Here is a 23,058-nt window from a genome sequence, read left to right on the forward strand (position 1 = left end):
GCTGGGCCAGCTGATTTTAATTGTTTTTGTGCATGCTATTCATTTTGTGCGGTTTCCATCTTGACTTCACTTTGCTTATAATAGTGATGCCTCAGTGATCTCTCACCTTTAAAGAGATGATAAATGGTATTAGTAACATAATTCATATTATATATTAGTACATTGATAGTACAACTGATTAACAATGAATAATTACTGATGCCCTTTGTAGACAATGTGAAGGCTGGTATTTCTAAAGTCAGTGCTAGATGAAGAGTCAAAATGGAGAGAGGCAGATAGACAATGCAGCCCTGACCTTGCTAATAAGCCACTTTTTTGTGGGGTATCCCATTAGTTGCACTGTCTCTTCACCCCTTCTGTGGGGATGAGTGCTGTCCGTCTTTTGCTTCCCTATAGCACAGCAGAAGAAAGACTAGAATACTCGTAATTACTTGACTTAGGGATAACAAAAAGAAATGGGAGCATGTACAAAACTTCCCAGATTGGCCTAATTGCGTCTTGCTCTGGGGCTTGCAAGTTCTGTGCATTTAAAAATAAGAAGAGGGCCAGGCGTGGTAGTGCACGCCTGTAATCACAGCACTTTGGGAGGCTGAGGCAGGTGGATCACCTGAGGTCAGGAGTTCAAGACCAGTCTGACCAACATGGTGAAACCCTGTTTCTAGTAAATACAAAAAGAAAAAAAAAAAAAAATTAGCTGGGTGTGGTGGTGCATGACTGTAATCCTACTTGGGAGGCTGAGGCAGGAGAATCGCCAGGAGGCAGAGGTTGCAGTGAGCCGAGATCACGCCATTGCACTCCAGCCTAGGCAACAAGAGCAAAACTCTGTCTAAAAATAAAATAAAATAAAATAAGAAGAGAAAAATAGTGGCTAGAGGATTACTTCCTTTAATTTCTTGGCTCCTTTTCTCCATGTCTGTCTTCAGTCCCTCTGATTCTAGGAGATGTCAACCAACCCTTTAGGCAAAAGATAGCTTTCATCAGGATAATCCAGCAGCTAAAGCCTGGGAGGAGGGCACATCTGAGTTTTAATAGCAGCTATTTGATCTCAGGCAAATGACATCCTATAAGGCTCTCTCTGTTTTTGTAGAAGAGAGATATTAATGATTCTTTTATTAGGTTTATCTTCTTAGCATCGGGTCTGACACGAAGTAACCTCAGATGAATCTTAGCTCTCATTTAACTTTATTTTCCGCAAAGATTAAGGTTAACACTTTCAATAGTAAAAATGTTAATATTGGATAAAATCATAATAAACTTCTTCATGTAAAATTCTGACTTTTTAAACTAAAAACTTTAACCTAAAAATACACTTTAACCTTTTCATGTTGATTCAAGGCTATTGTTTAAAACATTTTTTAAACTATTTTTCTAGACCTATTAGTATAAATAGAGATATAGAATCTAGAATGTAGAGTAAGAACAGAAGTTACCAGAAATTTTCATTCTTGAAGGACATTTGTCAGGTAAGCTTGCTTCTTTTGGTGAGTTTTGAACCAAAATCTTAAATCTATTAAGATGTCTCTACTTGTGCCGTCTTGTCTTATTGATTATCTTCGTCCAAATAACTAAAGATCATGGTTCCTGGGGCATTTCTTATTCCCTCCGCTGATTCTATGCTTTGCTGTCCCTGTTCTTTCCTTAACTGGTGCTCATCTTACGGGTACTTTCTCTACCTTTTCTATGTATCTTTGCTTGCACAGTCACAGCTTATCTTGTCCAGTCATTGATGGCTGGTTAGAGTGTTTCTTTTCCTTCTGGAGTTGAATGGACCAGCCTTCCAGACTTAAACTTTTCAACTTTTCTATTTTAGTCTCTATAAAAGACTCACAGGTTACTATTTCACTTCCAGAAATTACTCTGTGGCTCTGTGGTCTGGTAAATGCCAGTTTGGAAGTTTGATGTTGCTATACTTCTTTTTTTTTTTTCCTTTTTTCTTTTCTTTTTTTTCCTTTCCATGTTTGTTTGTTAATTTGTTTTTTGAGAGACAGAGTCTGGAGTGCAGTGAAACTATCTCAGTTCACTGCAACCTCTGCCTCTCAGGTTCAAGCAATTCTTGTGCCTCACCCTCCCAAATAGCTGGGATTAAAGGCGTGCGCCACCACACTCAGCTAATTTTCGTATTTTTAGTAGAGACAGGGTTTCACCATGTTAGCCAGGCTGATCTCGAACTCCTGGCCTCAAGTGATCTGCCTCCTTCAGCCTCCCAAAGTGCTGAGATTACAGTCATAAGCCACCATGCTTGGCCGTGTTGTTATACTTCTAACCAATGGAGACATTACTGCACTTTGGTAAACATTCAGTCGGCCACATATTTCTAAGCATTATATTATTTCTTAGAGAGGGAACATTCAGAACTAGTCAAGATACTGACAGAAATTTCAATCACATCTCTATCCTTATTATTTAATTTAATGGCAGTAATACAATTATAACAAGAATAGCAGAAGGAAAAATCAAGCCTAATGATGAATGGCACCACAAAAATATTCCCCTAGCTTGTCAATGCACTTACACACATACACCCATGAGACTGAGGACTGGAAAACAAATGAATGAATGAAACTCTTTCCTGCAAATACATTGCAAAGGAGAGTTGATTATGTTTGCAACTGCTGTTTTTCAGGCTACCTTGACTGAAATGTATAGCCAGTGTCAAAGGTATTATCAGGTATTTCAGGTGGCCAATGACTGGCTTGAGGATGCCCAAGAAATGTTGCAGCTGGCAGGCAATGGCCTAGACGTGGAGAGTGCAGAGGAAAATCTCAAAAACCACGTGGAATTTTTCAGTACAGAGGATCAGTTCCACAGTAACCTGGAGGAGCTCCGCGGCCTGGTAGCCACCCTGGACCCACTCATCAAGCCAACAGGCAAAGAAGACCTAGAACAGAAAATGGCTTCTCTGGAACTCAGGAGCCAGAGGATGAGCCAGGACTCTTGTGCCCAAGTGGATCTCTTGCAGAGGTATTTCAGGATGTTTTGTGTTTTATATTTAGTGAAACGAATTTCCACGCTGAAAGTAGTAATACACAAATGACATACATTAGCACATACATGCATTCTTCTCTCAAGTATCATTAGCCATACTGACACCAGAGCTTCATGTAGAAATACATGATTTCATGTTACTTATCAATTTCTGTTGGACTCTTTCAAGATGCACAGCTCAATGGCACGATTACCAGAAAGCAAGGGAAGAGGTTATTGAATTGATGAATGATACAGAAAAGAAACTGTCTGAGTTTTCTTTGTTAAAGACGTCTTCTAGTCTTGAAGCGGAAGAAAAATTGTCAGAGCACAAGGTCAGAGTTTTGGGCTTTTTTTTTTTTTTTTTTAAATCCTTTTTCTATAATTGTAATGGGTCTTTGCAACATGATCAATAAATCTTCATTTCTACCTGGAATTTTTGAATATGATAAGGATGCATTTAACCACACTTTATAGAAGTTTTAAGTTTATTAAATGCTGTTACCTTTTAGGATTCCCATTGGAAATGCATAGCAAAGATTTTAAAAAGATGTTCAGAGCAGTTTGCTTCCGATAAGATATGGCACTTAATAAATGTCAGTAAATACTTTTTGTTAACAACAGATTAAATAAAACTGAAAAATTAATAACTGAGTCTTCCTTTATCAGAGCAATATAAGGAAAAAAGTAACACACTAAAATATTAAATTTGGTTCACTTATATTTGTGCTGCTTTTTAAAAATGAAAAAAATGTCATCTCAAGCAGCAAAATACACTTTTGTTTTTAATACATAAATAATATTCACCTCACCTCTTTAAAAAGCTTTAAGACTAACTCTGTTTAAAAAATAAACATAAAAGAGTACCTAGAGGAGAATAAATGTATATGTAGAAACATTCCCTTTTGCAGGTAATTTTGGGCTTTACCAAGATCCATAGAACTTAAAAAAAATTAATCTCTCCCTTGTCTCCTCTCTTCCGTCCTCCACCCCCAACTCTAGGCTTTAGTGTCAGTGGTTAACTCTTTCCATGAGAAAATTGTGGCCCTTGAGGAAAAAGCTTCACAACTGGAGAAAACCGGAAATGATGCTAGCAAAGCCACCCTGAGCAGGTCAATGACCAGCGTCTGGCAGCGCTGGACACGCCTTCGAGCTGTGGCCCAAGACCAGGAGAAGCTCCTGGAAGATGCAGTGGATGAGTGGACGGACTTTAACAACAAGGTAGTTTCCACTGTCCATGGGCTCACCTTTCTTTCCTCACTAATTATAATGTATTTTGAAACATGGTATTTTGCCGCTTTTTGAAGTCAGCCTTCTGAAAGTAATAAAGGCTTTTTCAAATCTCTGTTTCAATGACATAAAAACTAAGCTATGAAACAACGTACAAAATGCAATGTACAGTTTAGTCCCAAGTCACAATCAAATTATTTCAGTGAGAAAAACCAAGCAAATAAATTTTGAAAGGAGAACAAGCCCATTTGGCCCCATTTGCTTTCTTAACTGGCCTTGTAAAAGAACGAGATACTTTTTCTTTACCATGAAACCTGAAAATGAGCAGAAATTTAACTCATTACCGAAAATGTATATTCAACGTTTTCCTTTTTGGAGTCTTGCTCTGTCGCCCAGCCTGGAGTGCAGTGGTGTGATCTCAGCTCACTGCAACCTCCGCTGCCTGGGGTCAAGCAATTCTCCTGCCTCAGCCTCCTGAGTAGCTGGGATTACAGGCACCTACCACCACACCCGATTAATTTTTGTATTTGTAGTAGAGATGGGGTTTTGCCATGTTGGTCAGGCTGATCTCAAACTCCTGACTTCAGGTGATCTGCCTGTCTCGGCCTCCAAAAGTGCTGGGATTACAGGCATGAGCCACCACATACCTGCCTGGCCACTTTTTCCATCTTTTAAAGGTTTAATGTTTTAAGCCATGTGTTCCTTTATGATTTAAAGGTATTCATTTATGTTACCTTAAATATTGGAAAGAGTATTTTGTTTTCTTAGTTTAAAAAAAAAAAAAGCTTTTTCTGTATTAAGTATAGTCTCTGATTGTCCTAATATTATTTTGAGATTAAAGCTTTAAACCCAGTGGTGATATCTCCTTTCATGTTAAGAAGGTGGCTCAGGTTCCAGTTTCCTAAAATATGGAATTTATACCATCATCTTTAATTGGCTTCATACACTAGTGTGTGGCTTTTATGGGAATGACCCTTTTTTTTCAGTTTATTTATTATTGAACTTCATAGTATGTACATTTGTCATCAGGTTAAAAAGGCCACTGAAATGATTGATCAGCTGCAAGATAAGTTACCTGGAAGTTCAGCAGAGAAGGCGTCGAAAGCAGAACTCTTAACTCTTCTTGAATACCATGACACGTTCGTTCTGGAGCTGGAGCAGCAGCAGTCGGCCTTGGGCATGCTCCGGCAGCAAGCCCTCAGCATGGTCCAGGATGGAGCCGCCCCGATCCCCGGGGGAGAGCCGCCACTCATGCAGGAAATCACCGCGATGCAAGATCGGTGCCTGAAGTAATTAAGCACCTACTTTCATTCTGTTACTAAACTTGGCCTTGACCCAAAGGGATAAACAGGGTACATGAGTATGAAGGTGCTCCTTCACACCACCTTAAAAATGTGGGGATCTCTTCCCATCACCGTTGCTTTTTGGTTTCTTTGACTCTTCAATCATTTGTCTGACAAATACATATCTCATAATACTTAGAGATACGATGACGAACCATGCAGACTCAGTGTCTATCTTCATGCTGTTTACAGTCAAACAGCAGAGATAGGCAACTAAGGCAGCCTTTCAGTCAAGTGTGAAAAGGGAGCTGAGGGAATCCGAAGCAGAGACAAGCAGCCGAGGAGAGGAGTCAAAGAAGGCATCCCTTCAGAAGGAGAAGTTAAGCAGAAGCCTGAGCAGCCTGGAGCTAGGCATTGAGTTTTGCAAACAGGGGAATGACGTGTAAGAAAGGAAGAAACATGTCACTTTCAAGGAGCTCCTTGGGTGATGCAGGGAGAGGAAGGGTGATTCAAGAGAAATGAAGCATGAGAGGGAAACAATTGAGACCTATTCAGAACTTAGATATTTGATAAAGCTTGAGAACTCATTGGCTATCTGGGGTGACAGGGATGTAGGAGCAAAGATGACACCACAGTCCAGGTAAATAGTAGCCACTGACTGGCAGTGAATTTAGTAGAAAGAGCAAGTTAATGTTGATATATAACCAGACCTGATTCACTTCTTGGGCCAGCGAAAAAATATTCATAGGTAATTTAATTTCTACATTTACAAACATTACCTCATTCATGTCCTTGCATTCACCTCTTTCCCTTATAGGTGATGTGGGTGTAACCTAATACGTATCAAATTTACATCAATTCAAATAAAGACTTGAAATTTGGACATTATTAACATGATTAATTATGAAATTTCCAAAGCTTGATTTTTTTTCTTTAAAAACTACTTTCTAATAGATAGCCATATATATTCCAGTTATACATTACTTTTAAATGTGCCATTTTAGTAGATTTCCAAAGAGGAAGTAAATAATGAAATAATCTCCAGGCTATGTTAAATAGGAAATTAATTGCAATTCAGTGGCATGTGAGACAGTCAACTCTCAATTTTTGAAGGACAAATTATTCACTTTATATGACATTTATACATGAACTGAAGTGTTATTTGACAGTGTTGAGGAAGTGTCTTTACTTGCAAAAAAGATATTAGATTTCCCATTTCTGTATATGTATTGGATAAAATGTTGTCAAGTATTAGGGGGTTCCTTTCACGTCACATCACTTCTGTTTTATCCCTGTAATGTTTCTGAAGCATGCAGGAGAAAGTGAAGACTAATGGAAAGTTGGTGAAGCAAGAGCTGAAGGACCGAGAAATGGTGGAGACTCAGATCAATTCTGTGAAATGTTGGGTTCAGGAAACGAAAGAATATTTAGGGAATCCAACAATAGAAATAGATGCTCAACTTGAAGAACTTCAGGTACAAAAAAACTCCTCATTCTCTTTACCCCTCATTTCAAAAACAGTTGCCCTGATTTTAATTGAACATACTTGTTTATATTTATTGAATATTGAATTTAAAAATTTCAGAAATGTGTTCTATAGAAGATATTTAGTATTACTTCATGGGATTTTCCTTTGTTTTCTAAAGTGAACATGCTTTATATTCAGAGACAAAAGAAGAGTGTTGTATTATTTTAAGATATTTCTCTAATTCCACACTTAATTATATGTTGATGAAAAATGTACAGCCTTGTCTATAACAGTCTCCTTAGAAGGTTCCCAGAAATTTCTTATTTTGATCTTTTCTTCAGATTCTCCTAACAGAAGCCACAAATCACCGACAGAACATTGAAAAAATGGCAGAAGAACAGAAGGACAAGTACTTGGGTCTTTATACCATATTACCTTCTGAACTCTCCCTTCAGTTGGCTGAAGTAGCATTGGACCTAAAGATCCGTGATCAGGTAAACCTATGATCAAGAGTGTCTTTCTATTTTCCTGTGTCAAATATTTTTGTTTCTTTAAGAAGAAATGCATAGTCCTTTTTGGTGTTGAGACCAGAGCGAGATTTCTGTCTCTGGTCTCATGAAGAACACAATTTCATGTAGTGAAAATAGGCTCAAATAACATCTGTATGGAAATATAATAGATTTTTTTTTTTTTTTTTGAGACGGAGTCTCCCTCTGTCCGCCAGGCTGGAGGGCGGTGGCGCTATCTCGGCTCACTGCAAGCTCCACCTCCCAGGTTCCCGCCATTCTCCTGCCTCAGACTCCCGAGTAGCTGGGACTACAGGCGCGCCCACCACAGCGCCTGGCTAACTTTTTTTTTTTTTTTTTGTATTTTTAGTAGAGATGGGATGGGGTTTCACCGTGGTCTCGATCTCCTGACCTTGTGATCTGCCCGCCTCAGCCTCCCAAAGTGCTGGGATTACAGGCGTGAGCCACCGCGCCTGGCCGAAATATAATAGATTTTTAGGACTCTCTTAGTGGCTTAGTGCTAAAGCTATTAAAGTTTAATTAAAACCATTCTATATGAGACAAAGAGAAGACATACTACAATTCTAAAGTGCTACATGAAATAGAAAGTAATATCCCATTTGTATGAACTGTCAAATTCATACAGTTGTGCTCTACTTTGGAAATATTCAGTGTATGATGCAAAGTGTTTTAAAAATCTCATCAAAATCCGATCCTACTTTATCATGACTTTGACCTAAACTACTAATATGTGCTATTTACTGTTTTAAGTATTTAATTGATATATTTGGTTTTTCTTCTTAGACATTGGAAGATCTATTGGGAAGGATGACTTGGCAAGTTCATGGTCTTTTTATATTTTTGAGACAGAGTCTTGCTCTGTCCCCCAGGCTGGAGTGCAGTGAAACAATCTCAGCTTACCACAATCTCCACCTCCTGGGTTCAAGCAATTCTTATGCCTCAGCCTCCCAAGTAGCTGGGATTCCAGGCATGCACCACCACACCCAGCTAATTTTTTGCATTTTTAGTAAAAAGAGACAAGTTTTGCCATGTTGGCCAGCCTGGTCTCAAACTCCTGGCCTCAAGTGATCTGCCTGCCTCAGCCTCCCAAAGTCCAAAGTGTTGGGATTACAGATGTGCACCTCTGTGCACAGCCATTTTTTTTTTTTTTTTGGTTCAAATGTAAGCTTTTCTCTGGATTAATTTTCCTATCATAGACTTATTCATATGTATTTCATTTACTTTGACACTCAATATAATGAAGGCCAAACACACCATTAACACTCTTTTAATGGTGTGTTTTCTCCCTACTAAAGAGGTTTTTTTAAAGATCTTTATATAAAGAAATGTTTCTTCTCTTTAACATCTTTTCTTCAGCATTTTATTCTAAGCAACAGTGTGAATGTTTTTTTATCAAATCAAACCGAAGTCATTGGAAATTTGTAAATGCTGTCTTTTTTCACCTTCCTTTGCATTGGATGTGCTTAATACTTTGTTGGCATACTATAGAGTTGTAGTTGGAAAGTTACAAAAAGAGTTAACAGATCATTAACAGTCATTGATTAAAAGGTGCTTGGAGACAAATCAGTGTTCCTCCAACTATTTGGGAGGATTTTCCATCCTATGAAGAAAAAGGCTTAGAGGAGTTTGTGTGCTCAGGGTCATTACGTTAGTTAATGGAGAAGATAGGATTCAAACTCAGCTGTCTACACAACCATCTATAATGAGTATTCTGTAAATATTTAATAAGTGAATTCCTCTACACACATTGCTTGTATCTTTGCTGGAACACAAGGAGTGCAGTAAATACATAAAGATAGTGAAGTCGGGGAAAGCCAGGAGAGCTTGTAACTAACTGCACATCTCTGGTATGACCAAAGGTATCAATGCCAAAGCAGTTAAAATGTGTCTTGTCAACATCATTTGAGATTTTTAGTATCTATTATACAATTTTAACCATGGCCTGTTTTGTTGTTGTCACTGATTTTTTAGATCCAAGACAAAATAAAAGAAGTTGAGCAGAGCAAGGCCATGAGCCAGGAACTCAGCCGGCAAATTCAGAAGATAGCTAAAGACCTCACAACTATTCTAACTAAGCTGAAAGCGAAGACAGATAATTTAGTTCAAGCTAAAACTGACCAAAAGGTAAGAAGCAGAAGTTTAAAGGGTGCTACTGAATGCATTAAATAGTTTTTGGAGTCAGTTTTACTTGAGGATACAGGATAAAAACCTTTTAGGAACCTTTATTAAAGCCAAATAGTAACAGCAGGCGGTAAAGAAATGTTATAACTGAATCTACACAGATCCTCTTCCATAACTTATCATTATAATTGAACAGTGTTAATAAATATACATGCACGAGTGTGTAAGAAAGAAGACTGTCAAAGGACTAAGTGATGATTTAGGAATGCAAGTGTATAAATTCCAAAGTGAATTGTGTCCTTGGTAGCTAAATCTGTGTTCTTCCTCTGTTGATGAGTTCAGGGACTGTAATCCTTTTTTGGGTGGGGCAGAAGGAAAATGTTAGCCTTCTCACTCAGCCTCATAGGAAACAAACACCAGGATTACAACATATCCTGCTCTGCCTTTCCAACCGAAGAAACAAAAATGACCTGATCATAGCAGAATTATAGTAAAATTATTCATTATAATATTTGGCTTTGACAAAAATCAGTCTGATCTTGGAAAACCTGAAGAAATTTATTTTCTATTCTCTAATGTTCTTTCATTTTGATGACCATCAAGGTGCTGGGAGAGGAATTAGATGGTTGTAATTCAAAGTTAATGGAATTAGATGCAGCAGTACAGAAATTCTCGGAACAGAATGGCCAACTGGGTAAGCCACTGGCCAAGAAGATAGGAAAACTGACTGAACTGCACCAGCAGACCATTAGACAAGCTGAGAATCGGCTCTCCAAACTCAATCAGGTATGTGTTCCGGATCAGAAATCCAAAGCCTCTAAGGCAGAAACTTCCATGTTCTGCTTTTCTCTTTTGAAAATAAATAAACATAAATAAAAAGATAAAATGGACAATGAGAGAGTAGCTTAGGTATAGCTTATTTCATGCTACACTTGTGTTCCTAAGACTTAGGTGTAAACCAGCACTTATTTTATATCCAGTCATATGATAAAGTCACTGACAAAGGTGGTCCTATAAACGGACTTTGGAGTGAATATTTTGTAAAATGGAAAAGTAGTTTGTGAAATGAATATTCACCTGTTAACATGTTTTATGAAATCAGTTTGGGGTTAATTCAAGTACCTTTAAGTAAGCTACATATATATTAGCTTACATTGACTTAATAGGTTCAGGTTGCACATCTGTAATAATTGTGGCATATAGACTAGACTTTTGAAACTGATTAATATAATCAGTGACAAGTTAAAACTAGGAGTTGGCAACCCATTGATTATAGTATTGAAACTTTGCCTGCTGTAATCCCCACTTGCCACCTCCTTACCCAGGGGAGGGTGAAGGAAGGGATAGAGGAAGGCCTGGCATGGTGGCTCATACCTACAATCCCAGTACTTTGGGAGGCTGAGGCGGAAGGATCACTTGAGCCTAGGAGTTTGAGACCAGCCTGGGCAACATGGTGAAATCTACAAAAGATGCAAAACATTAACTGGGCATGGGGACACGTGCTTGTGGTCCAGCTACTTGGGAGGCTGAGGTGGGAGGCTGAGCCCGTAAGATTGAGGCTGCAATTAGCCATGATCCTGCTACTGCACTCCAGCCTGGGTGAGAGTAAGACCCTGGCTAAAAAAAGAAAGAGAAAAAAAAAAAGAAAGAAAGAAAAAGAGGAATAATTCAATCATATTAAGAATTTGAGCTTTATCCCAAGGTCACTGAGAAGCCTTTGACAGATTTTCAACAGGGAAATGATTTTTTGATACCATTGAATATCATCGATATTATAACTATCAACTCCTAAGATTGTTGTGTCCAAAAAGAGAGAAGACTGATTTATAGCTCAAGAAACTGAGTTTACATTTGTTATCTTAATGTTATTGGTTTTTCAGGCAGCATCACATTTAGAAGAATACAATGAAATGCTTGAATTAATTTTGAAGTGGATTGAGAAAGCTAAAGTCTTGGCTCATGGAACTATTGCATGGAATTCTGCAAGCCAGCTTCGGGAACAATATATTTTGCATCAGGTAACCTTAGGAAAACTAATTTTTAAAAAGTAACCAAGGGCAATTGGATTTAACTGGGAAGACTGACACAACACTTAGAGGGCCGTGATGTAAAATTACTGGAGCTATCAGATAAAAAGAATGCTAAGGTACCCCTGAGTTGTTCAGTAGTTGGACAGAAAGGAGCTTCTCATGAAATTTCATGAAATTGAATAAACAAATATCCTTGATCTTCCCTAAACCTACCTTACACCAAGATGCAAACCAATCAGCCTTGTAGAAATCATTTTCTGTAGCTTCTTTGAAATAATTATTTGCAGGGATCTGATGGGAAATTCTTTCCTGTGAAGAGATGCAATGAAATGTGGAAAGATTCTAGACTCCACACTCAGACTGGCAGGAAAATCAAGCTCTGCCCTGCAGGGTTGTGTGATTTGGAGCAGAATGCTTTGCCTCTCTGAATTCTGTCTTCTCATCATGTGTATGAAGATGTAAATAATATTCGTATTTCAGACTTATCATGAGATCAAATGGTTTAAGGTACATATGTGTAAACATCTATCTGGCACATACATCTCCTGCCTCCTCCCTCAGCCCTCACCCAGGCCTGTCGTCTGGCCTTCCACAGGAGGTCAGGCAGCCCAGAGCAAGCCACGAGTCTACGTCCACATGCTGGCTATGTTACTTCATTTCCTCTGAAGTTACATGAGAAAAATACTCCTTTTCTCTCAGTCACGTCATTCAGGAAATTATTTCATCCTTTTGTAACTTAAGCTTAAATTAGACCCAGATAGCTAATAGGCTAGTTATCTTATAATAAAATATAGGGAGACTTCTATTGGAGTTACATGGGTATCCTTGAGTATTCTAGATTTTTCTCTCTTATATTATTTATGTATCCTTGTGGCCTTTAAATGAATCCCCGTATCCATTCTTGCTTACAGGGTTCTAGATAAAAGCCTCATTTTTCCCTTTTTGGAATGCTTTAACAGCTCCTAATTTTTCCCTATATTCACAGTCTTTCTTCTCTGATCAATCTTGCGTATTCTTCCCAGTGTCTTTCTTAAGCAACTCCAATCTTTTGCTTTAAGATATGCTTAGATATGAACAGACAGGACTTGAGTTACCACTGATTTGAAAACACTGAAAAAAGCCAACATCCTTAGAAGTCTAGAAATGCAAATTTCAGCAAAAAAGAGAGGAAGAAAGACAAAGTTAACTGTCAAGTTCATAACTGTTTCTTTCAAGTTCATATTTATGGAAGTGAGAGCTCTCAAACATTGCTGGTATCCTGGCAAAATCGCTTTGAAAAATAATTGGCAAAATATATGATGCTTGTCAAAAATGTTACTACTCTGGGTCAGGCATGGTGGCACACACTTGTAATCCCAGCACTTTGGGAGGCCAAGGTGGGCGGATCACAAGGTCAGGAGTTCAAGACCACCCTGGTCAATATGGTGAAACCCCATCTCTACTAAAAATACAAAAATTAGCTGGGCGTGGTGGCGGGCACCTGTAGTCCCAGCTACTCGGGAACCTGAGGCAGGAGAATGGTGTGAACCCAGGAGGTGGAGGTTGCAGTGAGCCAAGATCATGCCACTGCACTCCAGCCTGGGCAACAGGGTGAGACTCCATCTCAAAAAAAAAAATATTGCTACTCTGACCTGTTGGCTCCTTTTGGACTCCTTTTAATGGCTATAATCCAAGTATAGAAAATATTTTCCACAGTATTAATAACTGTATTAAAATTTTAAAGAAAACTTAAATCCGAAATAACCTTTTTCTGAGTAAGTATTTAAATATAATAAAATATAATGAAGTCTTTAAGGTGATCATGCCTTTTTTTGTTTTTTTTTGAGACAGTGTTTCACCCTATTGCCCAGGCTGTAGATCAGTGGTGTGATCTCGGCTCACTGCAACCTCCACCTCCCGGGTTCAAGTGAAATCTTGTCCCTCAGCCTCCTGAGTAGCTGGAACCACAGGCACAGGCCACCACCCCTGGCTAATTGTTGCATTTTTAGCAGAGGTGGGGTTTCACCTTGCTGGCCAGACTGGTCTCAAACTCCTGGCCTGAAGTGAGCCCCAACGCCTTGGCATCCCCAAATTCTGGAAATACAGGCGTTTGTTTATTTATTCAACAAACATAGAGTCCTTTCCCAAACCAGGACTTTGGGTAGGTATTTAGTGTACAAAGAATATATCCTGTCCCCACCCCAGGGAGTTGATTATTTAGGGGAGGGGAGAGATAGAAGGAGACAGTACAATATAGTGTGATTAGTGCAGAGACAGAAGGCCCAGGTGCTAACGGAGCCCACAGGAGGGTCCTCAACACAACCACCCACCAGGAGTTTAAGAGAAAAGTGCAGAAAGGCTTCTTAGGAAAAGGTGATGCTGGGATGAGTCCTGAAAAATATGACAGCCTACTTGTGGAATGTATTTAGATAAAAATGCGTACTGAAATCCTAGCAGTAAACGTGAGGAGTGTTTTTTGGTGCTGGTACAAGGGATAAGAGATAAGAATAGAGAGATAAGAAAAAGATCCTAAAAGTCTCTTGGGAATTTGAACCTTATCCTAAAGTCACTCTGAAGCCTCTGAAACGATATTCTGCCTGCAAAGGACAAGTTCAAACTTGTATTTTCAGAAAGCAAATTTAGCAGCCTTTGGAAAACACACTGAAGAAGGTAAGACAATATAAAAGATGGTTTCAGTATTTCAGTAGACGACAAGGCCTCTCTTTGGAGATTAGGAGGAGAAGACAAAGTCAAGAGATACTAAGCAGCTAGAATTCTCCAATTTGGAGACTTGAATTGGGTGAAAGAGAGGGAGGAGTCAAGGATGATTCCCAGGTTTCTATGACTTGAGCAGTAGGGTGGGTTGACTACATCATGGGGCACAGTGAAAAAGACACCAGGTCCTGAGATGATCTGGCTCAGAAGCTGAAGAGAGAACGCGGACTGTAGACTCTATTTTGGTGAGTTCTCACGTGCACCCTTTAGGAAGTAAAGCAGCCTGTGTTTATTTAAAAAGAATGCACTGTGAGAAAAGCCATTGTGTTTTTTGGGAGGCCGAGGGGGGTGGATCACTTGAGGTCAACAGTTTGAGCCCAGCCTGGCCAACATAGTGAAACCCCATTCTCTACTAAAAATACAAAAATTAGCTGGGTGTGCTGGGGAGCGCCTGTAATTCCAGCTGCTCGGGAGGCTGCGGCAGGAGAATTGCTTGAATCTGGGAGGCAGAGGTTGCAGTGAGCCTAGATAGCGACACTGCACTCCAGTCTGGGCGACAGAGCAAGACTCCATTTCAAAAAAAAAGAAAGAAAAGAAAATCTATTGTGTTTTTCCTAATGTCAGAGATGTGAGAACCAGGGTGACTTTATAAGGGCCTGAATAGGGGCTGGGTAAATAAGGATGAGGTCAATGAGAATGGGTAGCATTCCCAGGTCAGGCATTCTTATGCACAGAATAATTATGGTTAAAGAGACAGGTTGATAATGTTTACCAAAGAGACCCAGGACTTAATAGATCTGGGAAATAACAGACTCAGGAAATGTCCTGATGTCCTGGTATCTTACGAATAAAAGCGTTCTTGGATCTATATTAAAAAAAAAATTTTAACATGGATTCTTGTGGAAGACAGCAGTTACACAAAGATTAACAATCTTTTGTCGCAGGCCCTTGTAGAGCACATCTCCGCCGATTTTTTGCTTTGTCTTATGTGTAAGCAGACATCATGCCTAAGGTGGATGCATTCCTCTTTCTGCTTTTGGGAACACCCTACTTTGTCAGTGGAGTAGCCGTTCTTTCATCCCTTTACTTTCTTAATAAACTTGCTTTCATTTCACTCTGGATTTGCTGCAAATTCTTTCTTGCACAAGATTCAAGAACCCTCTTTTGGGGTCTGGATTGGGACCTTTTTCCAGTAACACTAATGTCAGGTGAAAAAGAAAGATGGAAAACTATAGTTATGTTAGGACCTCAATTATTAATACCTAAAAATATGCCCAAATGTATCAGCAGTTAACTCTTAAAGTTATTTCTGGGTTATAAGATGATGAGATATTTTGTTTTCTTCTTTATATTTTCAATATTTTCCAAGTCCTATATTTTCTATTTAATATATTTATATATTAAATATATATTTAAATCATTTATTAATAAATATACTTAAATTATACATTTACATTAAATATATATTTAACAGATTATATATATATATATATCTCCTTACTATATATATTTATCTGTAAAAATAAATATATCTTGTATAGGGTCTAGGCATGGTAGCTCACACCTGTAATCCCAGCACTTTGGGAGGCCAAGGCTGGCAGATCACAAGGTCAGGAGTTCGAGACGAGCCTGACCAACATGGAGAAACCCCACCTGTACTAAAAATACAAAATTAGCTGGGCGTGGTGGTACATGCCTGTAATCCCAGCTACTGAGGAAGCTGAGGCAGGAGAATCACTTGAACCCAGGACGTGGAGGTTGCAGTGAGCCAAGATCGCACCATTGTACTCCAGCTGGGCAACAAGTGCGAAACTCCATCTCCAAAAAAAAAAAGATAAATATATCATGTATAAATATGTATCTTATTATATATCCTATACAGATAAATATTTATCTGTTAAATATATATATTTATAAACATTTATTGTGAGAAAAGAAAGTACTTCATTAAAATAATAGTCTATTGCCTAAGAATAATATCCTATTCTTCATTTCTCCTCTTTACACATTACACACCCCACTAACTGCACATTCTAGGTTCACCCACCTCTGTACCTATGCAGATGCTGTTCTCTCTGTGTGAAATGTCTTTCCTCTTCCCCCTCATCTGTCAGATTGCAAACATCCTTCTGACTGGGCTCAGATGTGACTCTTCCTGGAGACCTTCTCCCAATCTTCCCCAAGTCGCAGTCATCTCTTCACACTGGCTTCTGTTTCATTCTACTTTTCATGAAATGTACATTGTATGGTTACCTATCCATTGTATTTCTGCTAGACCCAGTCGATGATACCATTCTGAATGATCAGGGCTGTTTTCTCTTCTCTTGATATTTATTGCACGTATCTTCTACCCCTTTGTCTCACTTAAAGCAAGTGAGCCAAGGTTTTTGCTTGTAATGCTCTTGTTCTTATTTTCATTTCTTAGATAAATATGAACTTCAGTCTTAACTATAGAATATTAGAGCTGAAAAGTAATTCTTTAGTTTAAACATGAGAAAAGGTAGACCCAGAGACGCGAATAAGACACCGAGTATGTTTGAGCTTTTCACTGCTAGAATTCCTGTGTTCTGGCCCTCACGAGGGTGCAGCTTGGGTTTGACAGAGCAGGAGCCCCATCGTCCCACATGTAGTATGACATGTGACCTCTGCACATTGTTTACAGTTCCTGAACTGTGATTTCTTTTTCTGTGAAATAGTTACAATAGTAGGTGGCTACCAACTAGAAAGTGGTCACAGGGGGGTTGAAGGTTAAACACAATAATGGACACACAGAACTTACACAGGGCACTTTATGCCATGCCATATTGAATATCTATACCCCTCTACCTATGTGTCAATGTCATGAATGTTGACAATTCACCCTAGACCCTGCTGGAAGAATCCAAAGAAATCCACAGTGACCTGGAAGTAATGACTGAGAAATTACAGTACCTCACTAGCGTGTACTGTACAGAAAAAATGTCCCAGCAAGTGGCAGAACTGGGACGGGAGACTGAGGAGTTGCAACAGATGATCAAAATTCGTTTGCAGAACCTCCAAGATGCAGCTAAGGTAAAAAAAAAAAAAAAAAATCTGTCATTAAAAGAAATGCCACTGTGGAAACAGTGCTCACCTGTGATGTTGGTTTCTTGGCTATGATGTTATTCTTCACCTATGACTTTGGACTTCAAGTACAATATATTGATATTTACTCTCTAGGACATGAAAAAATTTGAAGCAGAGTTGAAAAAGTTACAAACTGCCCTGGAGCAAGCCCAGGCAACCCTGACTTCTCCGGAAGTTGGACGTCTCAGTCTCAAGGAGCAGCTCTCTCATCGGCAGGTAAGCCGAACTAACTTGGAGTAAATAGGGACAGGGACCTATACTTTTAAAAGAGGATAGCAAGAAAAAATGCCTCCTAAACTCAACACTGGTTTTTTTTAAAATTTATTTTTAAATAGAGACAGGGTTACCCTATGTTGGCCAGGCTGCTCTCGAATTCCTGAGCTCATGTGATCCACCCGCGTCAGCTTCTCAAAGTGCTGGGGTTACAGACGTGAACCACTGTGCCCAGCCCCTAAACTCAACACTGTTTTAAAAATGTTTTTGCAAAATGTTTATAACTTGCAACAAAACTGTAATTTAGTAAGTGCCTCTTGCTTATGAAATAAATGATTTAAATATTAAATTTTTGAACTATGAAATCGCATTTTCAGCGTCTGTTGTCTGAGATGGAGTCACTGAAGCTGAAGGTGCAAGCAGTGCAGCTCTGCCAGAGTGCCCTCCGGATCCCCGAGGATGTGGTCGCCAGCTTACCTCTCTGTCATGCTGCTCTGCGGCTGCAGGAAGAGGCCAGCCGGCTGCAGCACACCGCCATCCAGCAGTGCAACATCATGCAGGCAGGTGAACGGTGCCCACGCCAGCAGAGCAATTGCTGATGAATCATGGGCTTCTTTTCTTAGCATTGTGTGGGCTCAGCCATCAAAACACATCCAGGGTGTTGAATCTGACAGGCTGTTGTGGTTTTATAAAATAAGGAGATTAAAATGCTGTCATTTGGATCACCCACAAAAGCCTGGGGAATGCTATATAAAAAATATCCTTGGTGAAAATTATCTTTTAGTGATATTTTTAAATAAAGAACTTGTAAAGATTTATTTCTATGCAATGAAATGTTTTTATCTCTTATTATTCACCTGAGAATCATCTACAAACTGATAATACAGGTTTACTGTTATCTTGTGTTACAGAGTTTTTTCATATTTCAGCTTATCGAGGCATTAAATCCATTTTCTTTTGAGTGCCTAAAAAATGCACTCAAGTATAATTCTTAGTCTCCTCACCTAGTAAGAGAAAATCATTTACCAGGAAGAAATGACACTATTTACCTTATATTTCCCTTCAACTAATAATTCTTGCTTTATCCAAAAATTGTATCAATAGCATCTCATTAAAATAACTAGTGGCTCATTTGGTCAACTATCCTTTTCCCCTGTTATCTTGTAATTTGTCGGACAGAAAATTCCTGAGGGTAAAAGTCATGCATAATTCATATGTATATATACTTTTGTTTGGTAGAGATGGGGGTGTCACCATGTTGCCCAGGCTGTATTGAACTCCTGGGCTCACATGATCCACCCACCTTGGCCTCCAGAAGCGCTGAGATTACAGGCTTCAGCCACTGTGCCCAGCCCATAATTTGTATTTTTATTCCCTACCGTAGCACTTAGTTAAGTGTCTTACTTATATATTCAATATTTGTTAGATGGAAAAATGAAATAATGTTTCCCACACTGCTTCACCCTTTCTGACTACCATGTTCCATCTTCAGGATGATATCGATAGAGAAAAGAGAGAAAGAATCCTAACCACTTAACTATTTTGATTGCGTCAATAATTTTGCTACAATATTTTAGAGAGAAAGCTCTGAAATATCTAAGTAAAGTGAAGAATTCAAACCATTTAGGAATTTTACCCATCATTTCTTTATTCCCTACCCATACAGGTAAAAAAGGGAGTTAAACTACAGAATCGCTTACCTAGTTATTGATCGAGAAAAAAACTGTCTATCTTTCTATGTTTTTTTTTCAAAGGAGGCTGTGGTGCAGTATGAACAATATGAGCAAGAAATGAAACATCTCCAGCAACTGATAGAAGGAGCTCACGGAGAGATTGAGGATAAACCTGTTGCCACTAGTAACATACAGGAGCTGCAGGCTCAGATTTCTCGGCATGAGGTGAGAGAGAAATGTAGGCAAAATACCGAGGGCAGGAAACTGGATTGATGAGCGTTTACGTTTGGTTTCTAGTGAATGGGAGAGAACAGTTTCCCCTGTCCTGCACTTAATGTGTTCAGCTCTTGGGAGGCCTCTTTGACTATCTAAGCATTGTGAGTGCCGTTTTTGCTGATTCAGTAACACATGGCTTCCCCTTGATTCCACCTCTCTACACGTTGTTCACATTATATGGGACTCACGGATTGTCATCTCCTGCACCCAGAATTCTCACAGTTAATACACTAAAACACAGTCCCATACCCTGTTTTTAATGCCTGCAAAAACAGCAATACTCAAAGCTTTGCTGCACTGATCGCTCTCTTGGTGGCTCATGCCTGTAATCCCAGCACTTTGGGAGGTCAAGATGGGCAGATCACGAGGTCAGGAGATGGAGACCATCCTGGACACCATGGTGAAACCCCGTCTTTACTAAAAATACAAAAAAATTAGCTGAGTGTGGTGGCACGTGCCTGTAATCCTAGCTACGTGGGAGGTTAAGGCAGGAGAATCACTTGAACCCAGAAGCCGAGATCGCACTGCTGCACTCCAACCTGGCGACAGAGCGAGACTCGGTCTCAAACAAACAAACAAACAAAAACTTAATATTTTAAACATTTTCTTCTTTGAAATATTACTCATTTCAGTTCCTCTTCCCAAAATCAGAGGAAGTTCCAGGTTGTTTACTTTGCTAGTTTTCAGATTGGGCCAGCTATCATGTGCCTCTTTTTCAAATGTTCTTCTTTGTTCCTTTGGCACATTATGACCTTAGGACTTGGCCACTCCTTGTGCTGTCCCTGTCCCAGAGATCATGGTCCTTGAGTGATTGAGCTTAGCAGGGAATTTCCTTTCGTGAACTGTCAATTCCATATAGGTCAAGTTCACTCTTTCCCTTAGGGGCTGGTTCATAGCACTGTGAATTTTGATAAATAACTGGGAGGAGGGTGTCTTATATTTTCTGTACCAACGATAGAGTATATGGAGGATATCCTTCCGTATGCTCTTATTTTAACTTTGTCATGAGAACAACGAACAATTTTTCCAAACCACTCACATTGAGATTCTCAAAAGATTCAAAGCATTGCTTTGTAAGGATGAAAAATCTCACCCCCTTCTCCAAATGCAATTAATTCTTTAATCTCTTGACATACACAAACATTAATAATTTTCATTTATATATGATTTACAAAATCATTTAAATATCCCACCTACATTTACTCCTACAACTATAGACATCATCTATGTTAGTGATTTTTCTTATGCAATGGCTAAATGAAAATGTAATGTAGATTTTTGAAACCGCTGTTTATGTTGGTCTGTACATTAGACTATATATTACATGTTTATTTTGAAACTATTTTTAATCCCATCTAGGAAGATCCAAAATTTTGTTGTAACAACTCTTCTATCATGGTACAGATATTTTTTAAATCGTTTCTGGAGTAATAATTATTGTTACTACTAAACATTTTTGTTGTATGGTTTTTCTTCCCCAAGAAACTTGTGCTTTTTTTTTTTTGAGACAGAGTCTTGCTGTATTACCCAAGCTAGAGTGCAGTGGCAAGACCACAGCTCATAGTGGGATCATGGTTCATTACAGCCTCTACCTCCTGGGCTCGGGCAGTCCTCCCACCTCAGCCTCCAAGTATTTGGGACTACGAGCACATACCACTACCTCAGGCTAGTTTTTGCATTTTTTTGTAGAGTAGAGACAGGGTTTCGCCATGTTACCCAGGCTGATCTCAAACTCCTGGCCTCAAGTGATATGCCTGCCTCAGCCTCCTAACGTGCTGGGATAAAAGATGTGAGCCACCATCCCTGGCCAGCTTTATGTTTTTTAAATTAACTTACAAAATTTTACATCATCTTTTTATATTAACCCTATAAGGTAAGAATTTATATATATATATATTTATATATATATATATTTATTTATTTATTTTAGATGGAGTCTTGTTCTCTGTTGCCCAAGCTGAAGTGCAGTGGCACAATCTTGGCTCACTGCAACCTTCACCTCCTGGGTTCAAGTGATTCTCCTGCCTCGGCCTCCCGAGTAGTCGGGATTACAGGTGCACACCACGATGCCCTGATAATTTTTGTATTTTTAGTAGAGACAGGTTTGATCATGTTGGCCAGGTTGGTATCGAACTCCTGACCTCAAGTGATCCACCCACCTTAGTCTCCCAAAGTGTTGGGATTACAGGCGTGAGCCACCACGCCCGGCCGACATAAGGATTTTTAAAAAATCATCTTTATTTTACTGACAAAAAAACCGAACTTAGAAAAAAGTGACTTCCTGAGCTCCCAAATCTAGTAACTGATTGAAATTAGACTCGATCTCAGTATCTTTGTCTCCAAATTCTGTGATTTTTCTTCCACTGTAATAGAAACTATCTGGGCTACTTCATGAAACAAAAGAGAATAACGAAGTCCCTGGAAAATAAATGAGTCCCCCAAGGTCACAGAGTGAACTCAGCTCAGCCAGCAGTGGACTAGGTCTTCCCAGCTCTTGGTCCAGTGAGCTGTTTATTTTGTCACATTTTCTTCCACAGTTCTGAACATCGATGTTATGTTTGTTAGTTTTAAACCAACTGTGACTTAGAACACATTTTCATGTAAAAAATGATGCAGTCCTGTGTGAGCTTCATTGTATGTATAAAACAAACACAAGAAGGAAAGTGCTGAGTGGAGAAAGCTTAACCAGTGATAACATACAAATTGGGAAGAGGGTTTCTTCCTGTATTTTCTATCTTGTTTTAATTGAATTTCAATCTTATGGTGAATCTAGTTTTCTTAGAAATAACTTTAAAAATAACTGATCATTTATTTATGGCTAAAGAATTCATACTTTTAAAAATAATTTTTCAGCCGGGTGTGGTGGCTCACACTTGTAATCCCAGTACTTTTTGGAGGCCAAGGCGGGTGGATCACAAGGTCAGGAGTTCGAGACCAGCCTGGCCAATATGGTGAAACCCCGTCTCTACTAAAAATACAAAAATTAGCCTGACATGGTGACAGGTGTCTGTAGTCCCACCTACTCAGGAGGCTGAGGCAGGAGAATCGCTTGAACCGGGGAGGTGGAGGTTGCAGTGAGCCGAGACTGTGCCACTGCCCTGCAGCCTGGGCAACAGAGCAAGACTCTGTCTCAAAATAATAATAATAATAATAATAATAATACTCTTGCAAAGGTTTCATTTAATTTGAAAAAAATCATCCTGCCACTTTTAAATCATAGGAGAGGATACTCAAGCCTCTTTTCTTTCCACCTGATGCGGAAAGCCTGCTCCTGAATACCAGAGACTGGCCGCAGAGGGCTGCTTGTCTTTTAGTGGCCACTCTACCTGAAATTCCTACCTTTATAAACATTTTCAGAAATTTTATAAAGAGAATGGGTAACATTAAACCAAGTGTTCCATTTTATTTTAGTAGATTTGACCACAGCTTGAATAACCAACCCTCGAAGGTAATGAGATTACAGGAGGTTTATAC

General features: G+C 39.1%; 1 protein-coding gene across 1 annotated transcript in view; it reads left to right on the top strand.

The window, feature by feature from the left end:
* The window catches only part of SYNE1 (spectrin repeat containing, nuclear envelope 1), a 543,966-nt gene that overhangs the window by 337,185 nt on the left and 183,723 nt on the right, over nt 1-23,058 (top strand). Inside the window, 13 exon segments of the mRNA XM_011943785.1 lie at nt 2,624-2,961; nt 3,155-3,299; nt 3,967-4,185; nt 5,224-5,483; nt 6,787-6,952; nt 7,287-7,439; nt 9,444-9,596; nt 10,197-10,379; nt 11,474-11,611; nt 17,183-17,368; nt 17,516-17,638; nt 18,013-18,195; nt 19,390-19,533. Coding sequence (XP_011799175.1) covers nt 2,624-2,961; nt 3,155-3,299; nt 3,967-4,185; nt 5,224-5,483; nt 6,787-6,952; nt 7,287-7,439; nt 9,444-9,596; nt 10,197-10,379; nt 11,474-11,611; nt 17,183-17,368; nt 17,516-17,638; nt 18,013-18,195; nt 19,390-19,533 — 2,391 coding nt within the window.

This window comes from Colobus angolensis, unplaced genomic scaffold (assembly GCF_000951035.1).
Source record: "Colobus angolensis palliatus isolate OR3802 unplaced genomic scaffold, Cang.pa_1.0 Scaffold221, whole genome shotgun sequence".
NCBI classification, from domain to species: Eukaryota; Metazoa; Chordata; class Mammalia; order Primates; family Cercopithecidae; genus Colobus; species Colobus angolensis.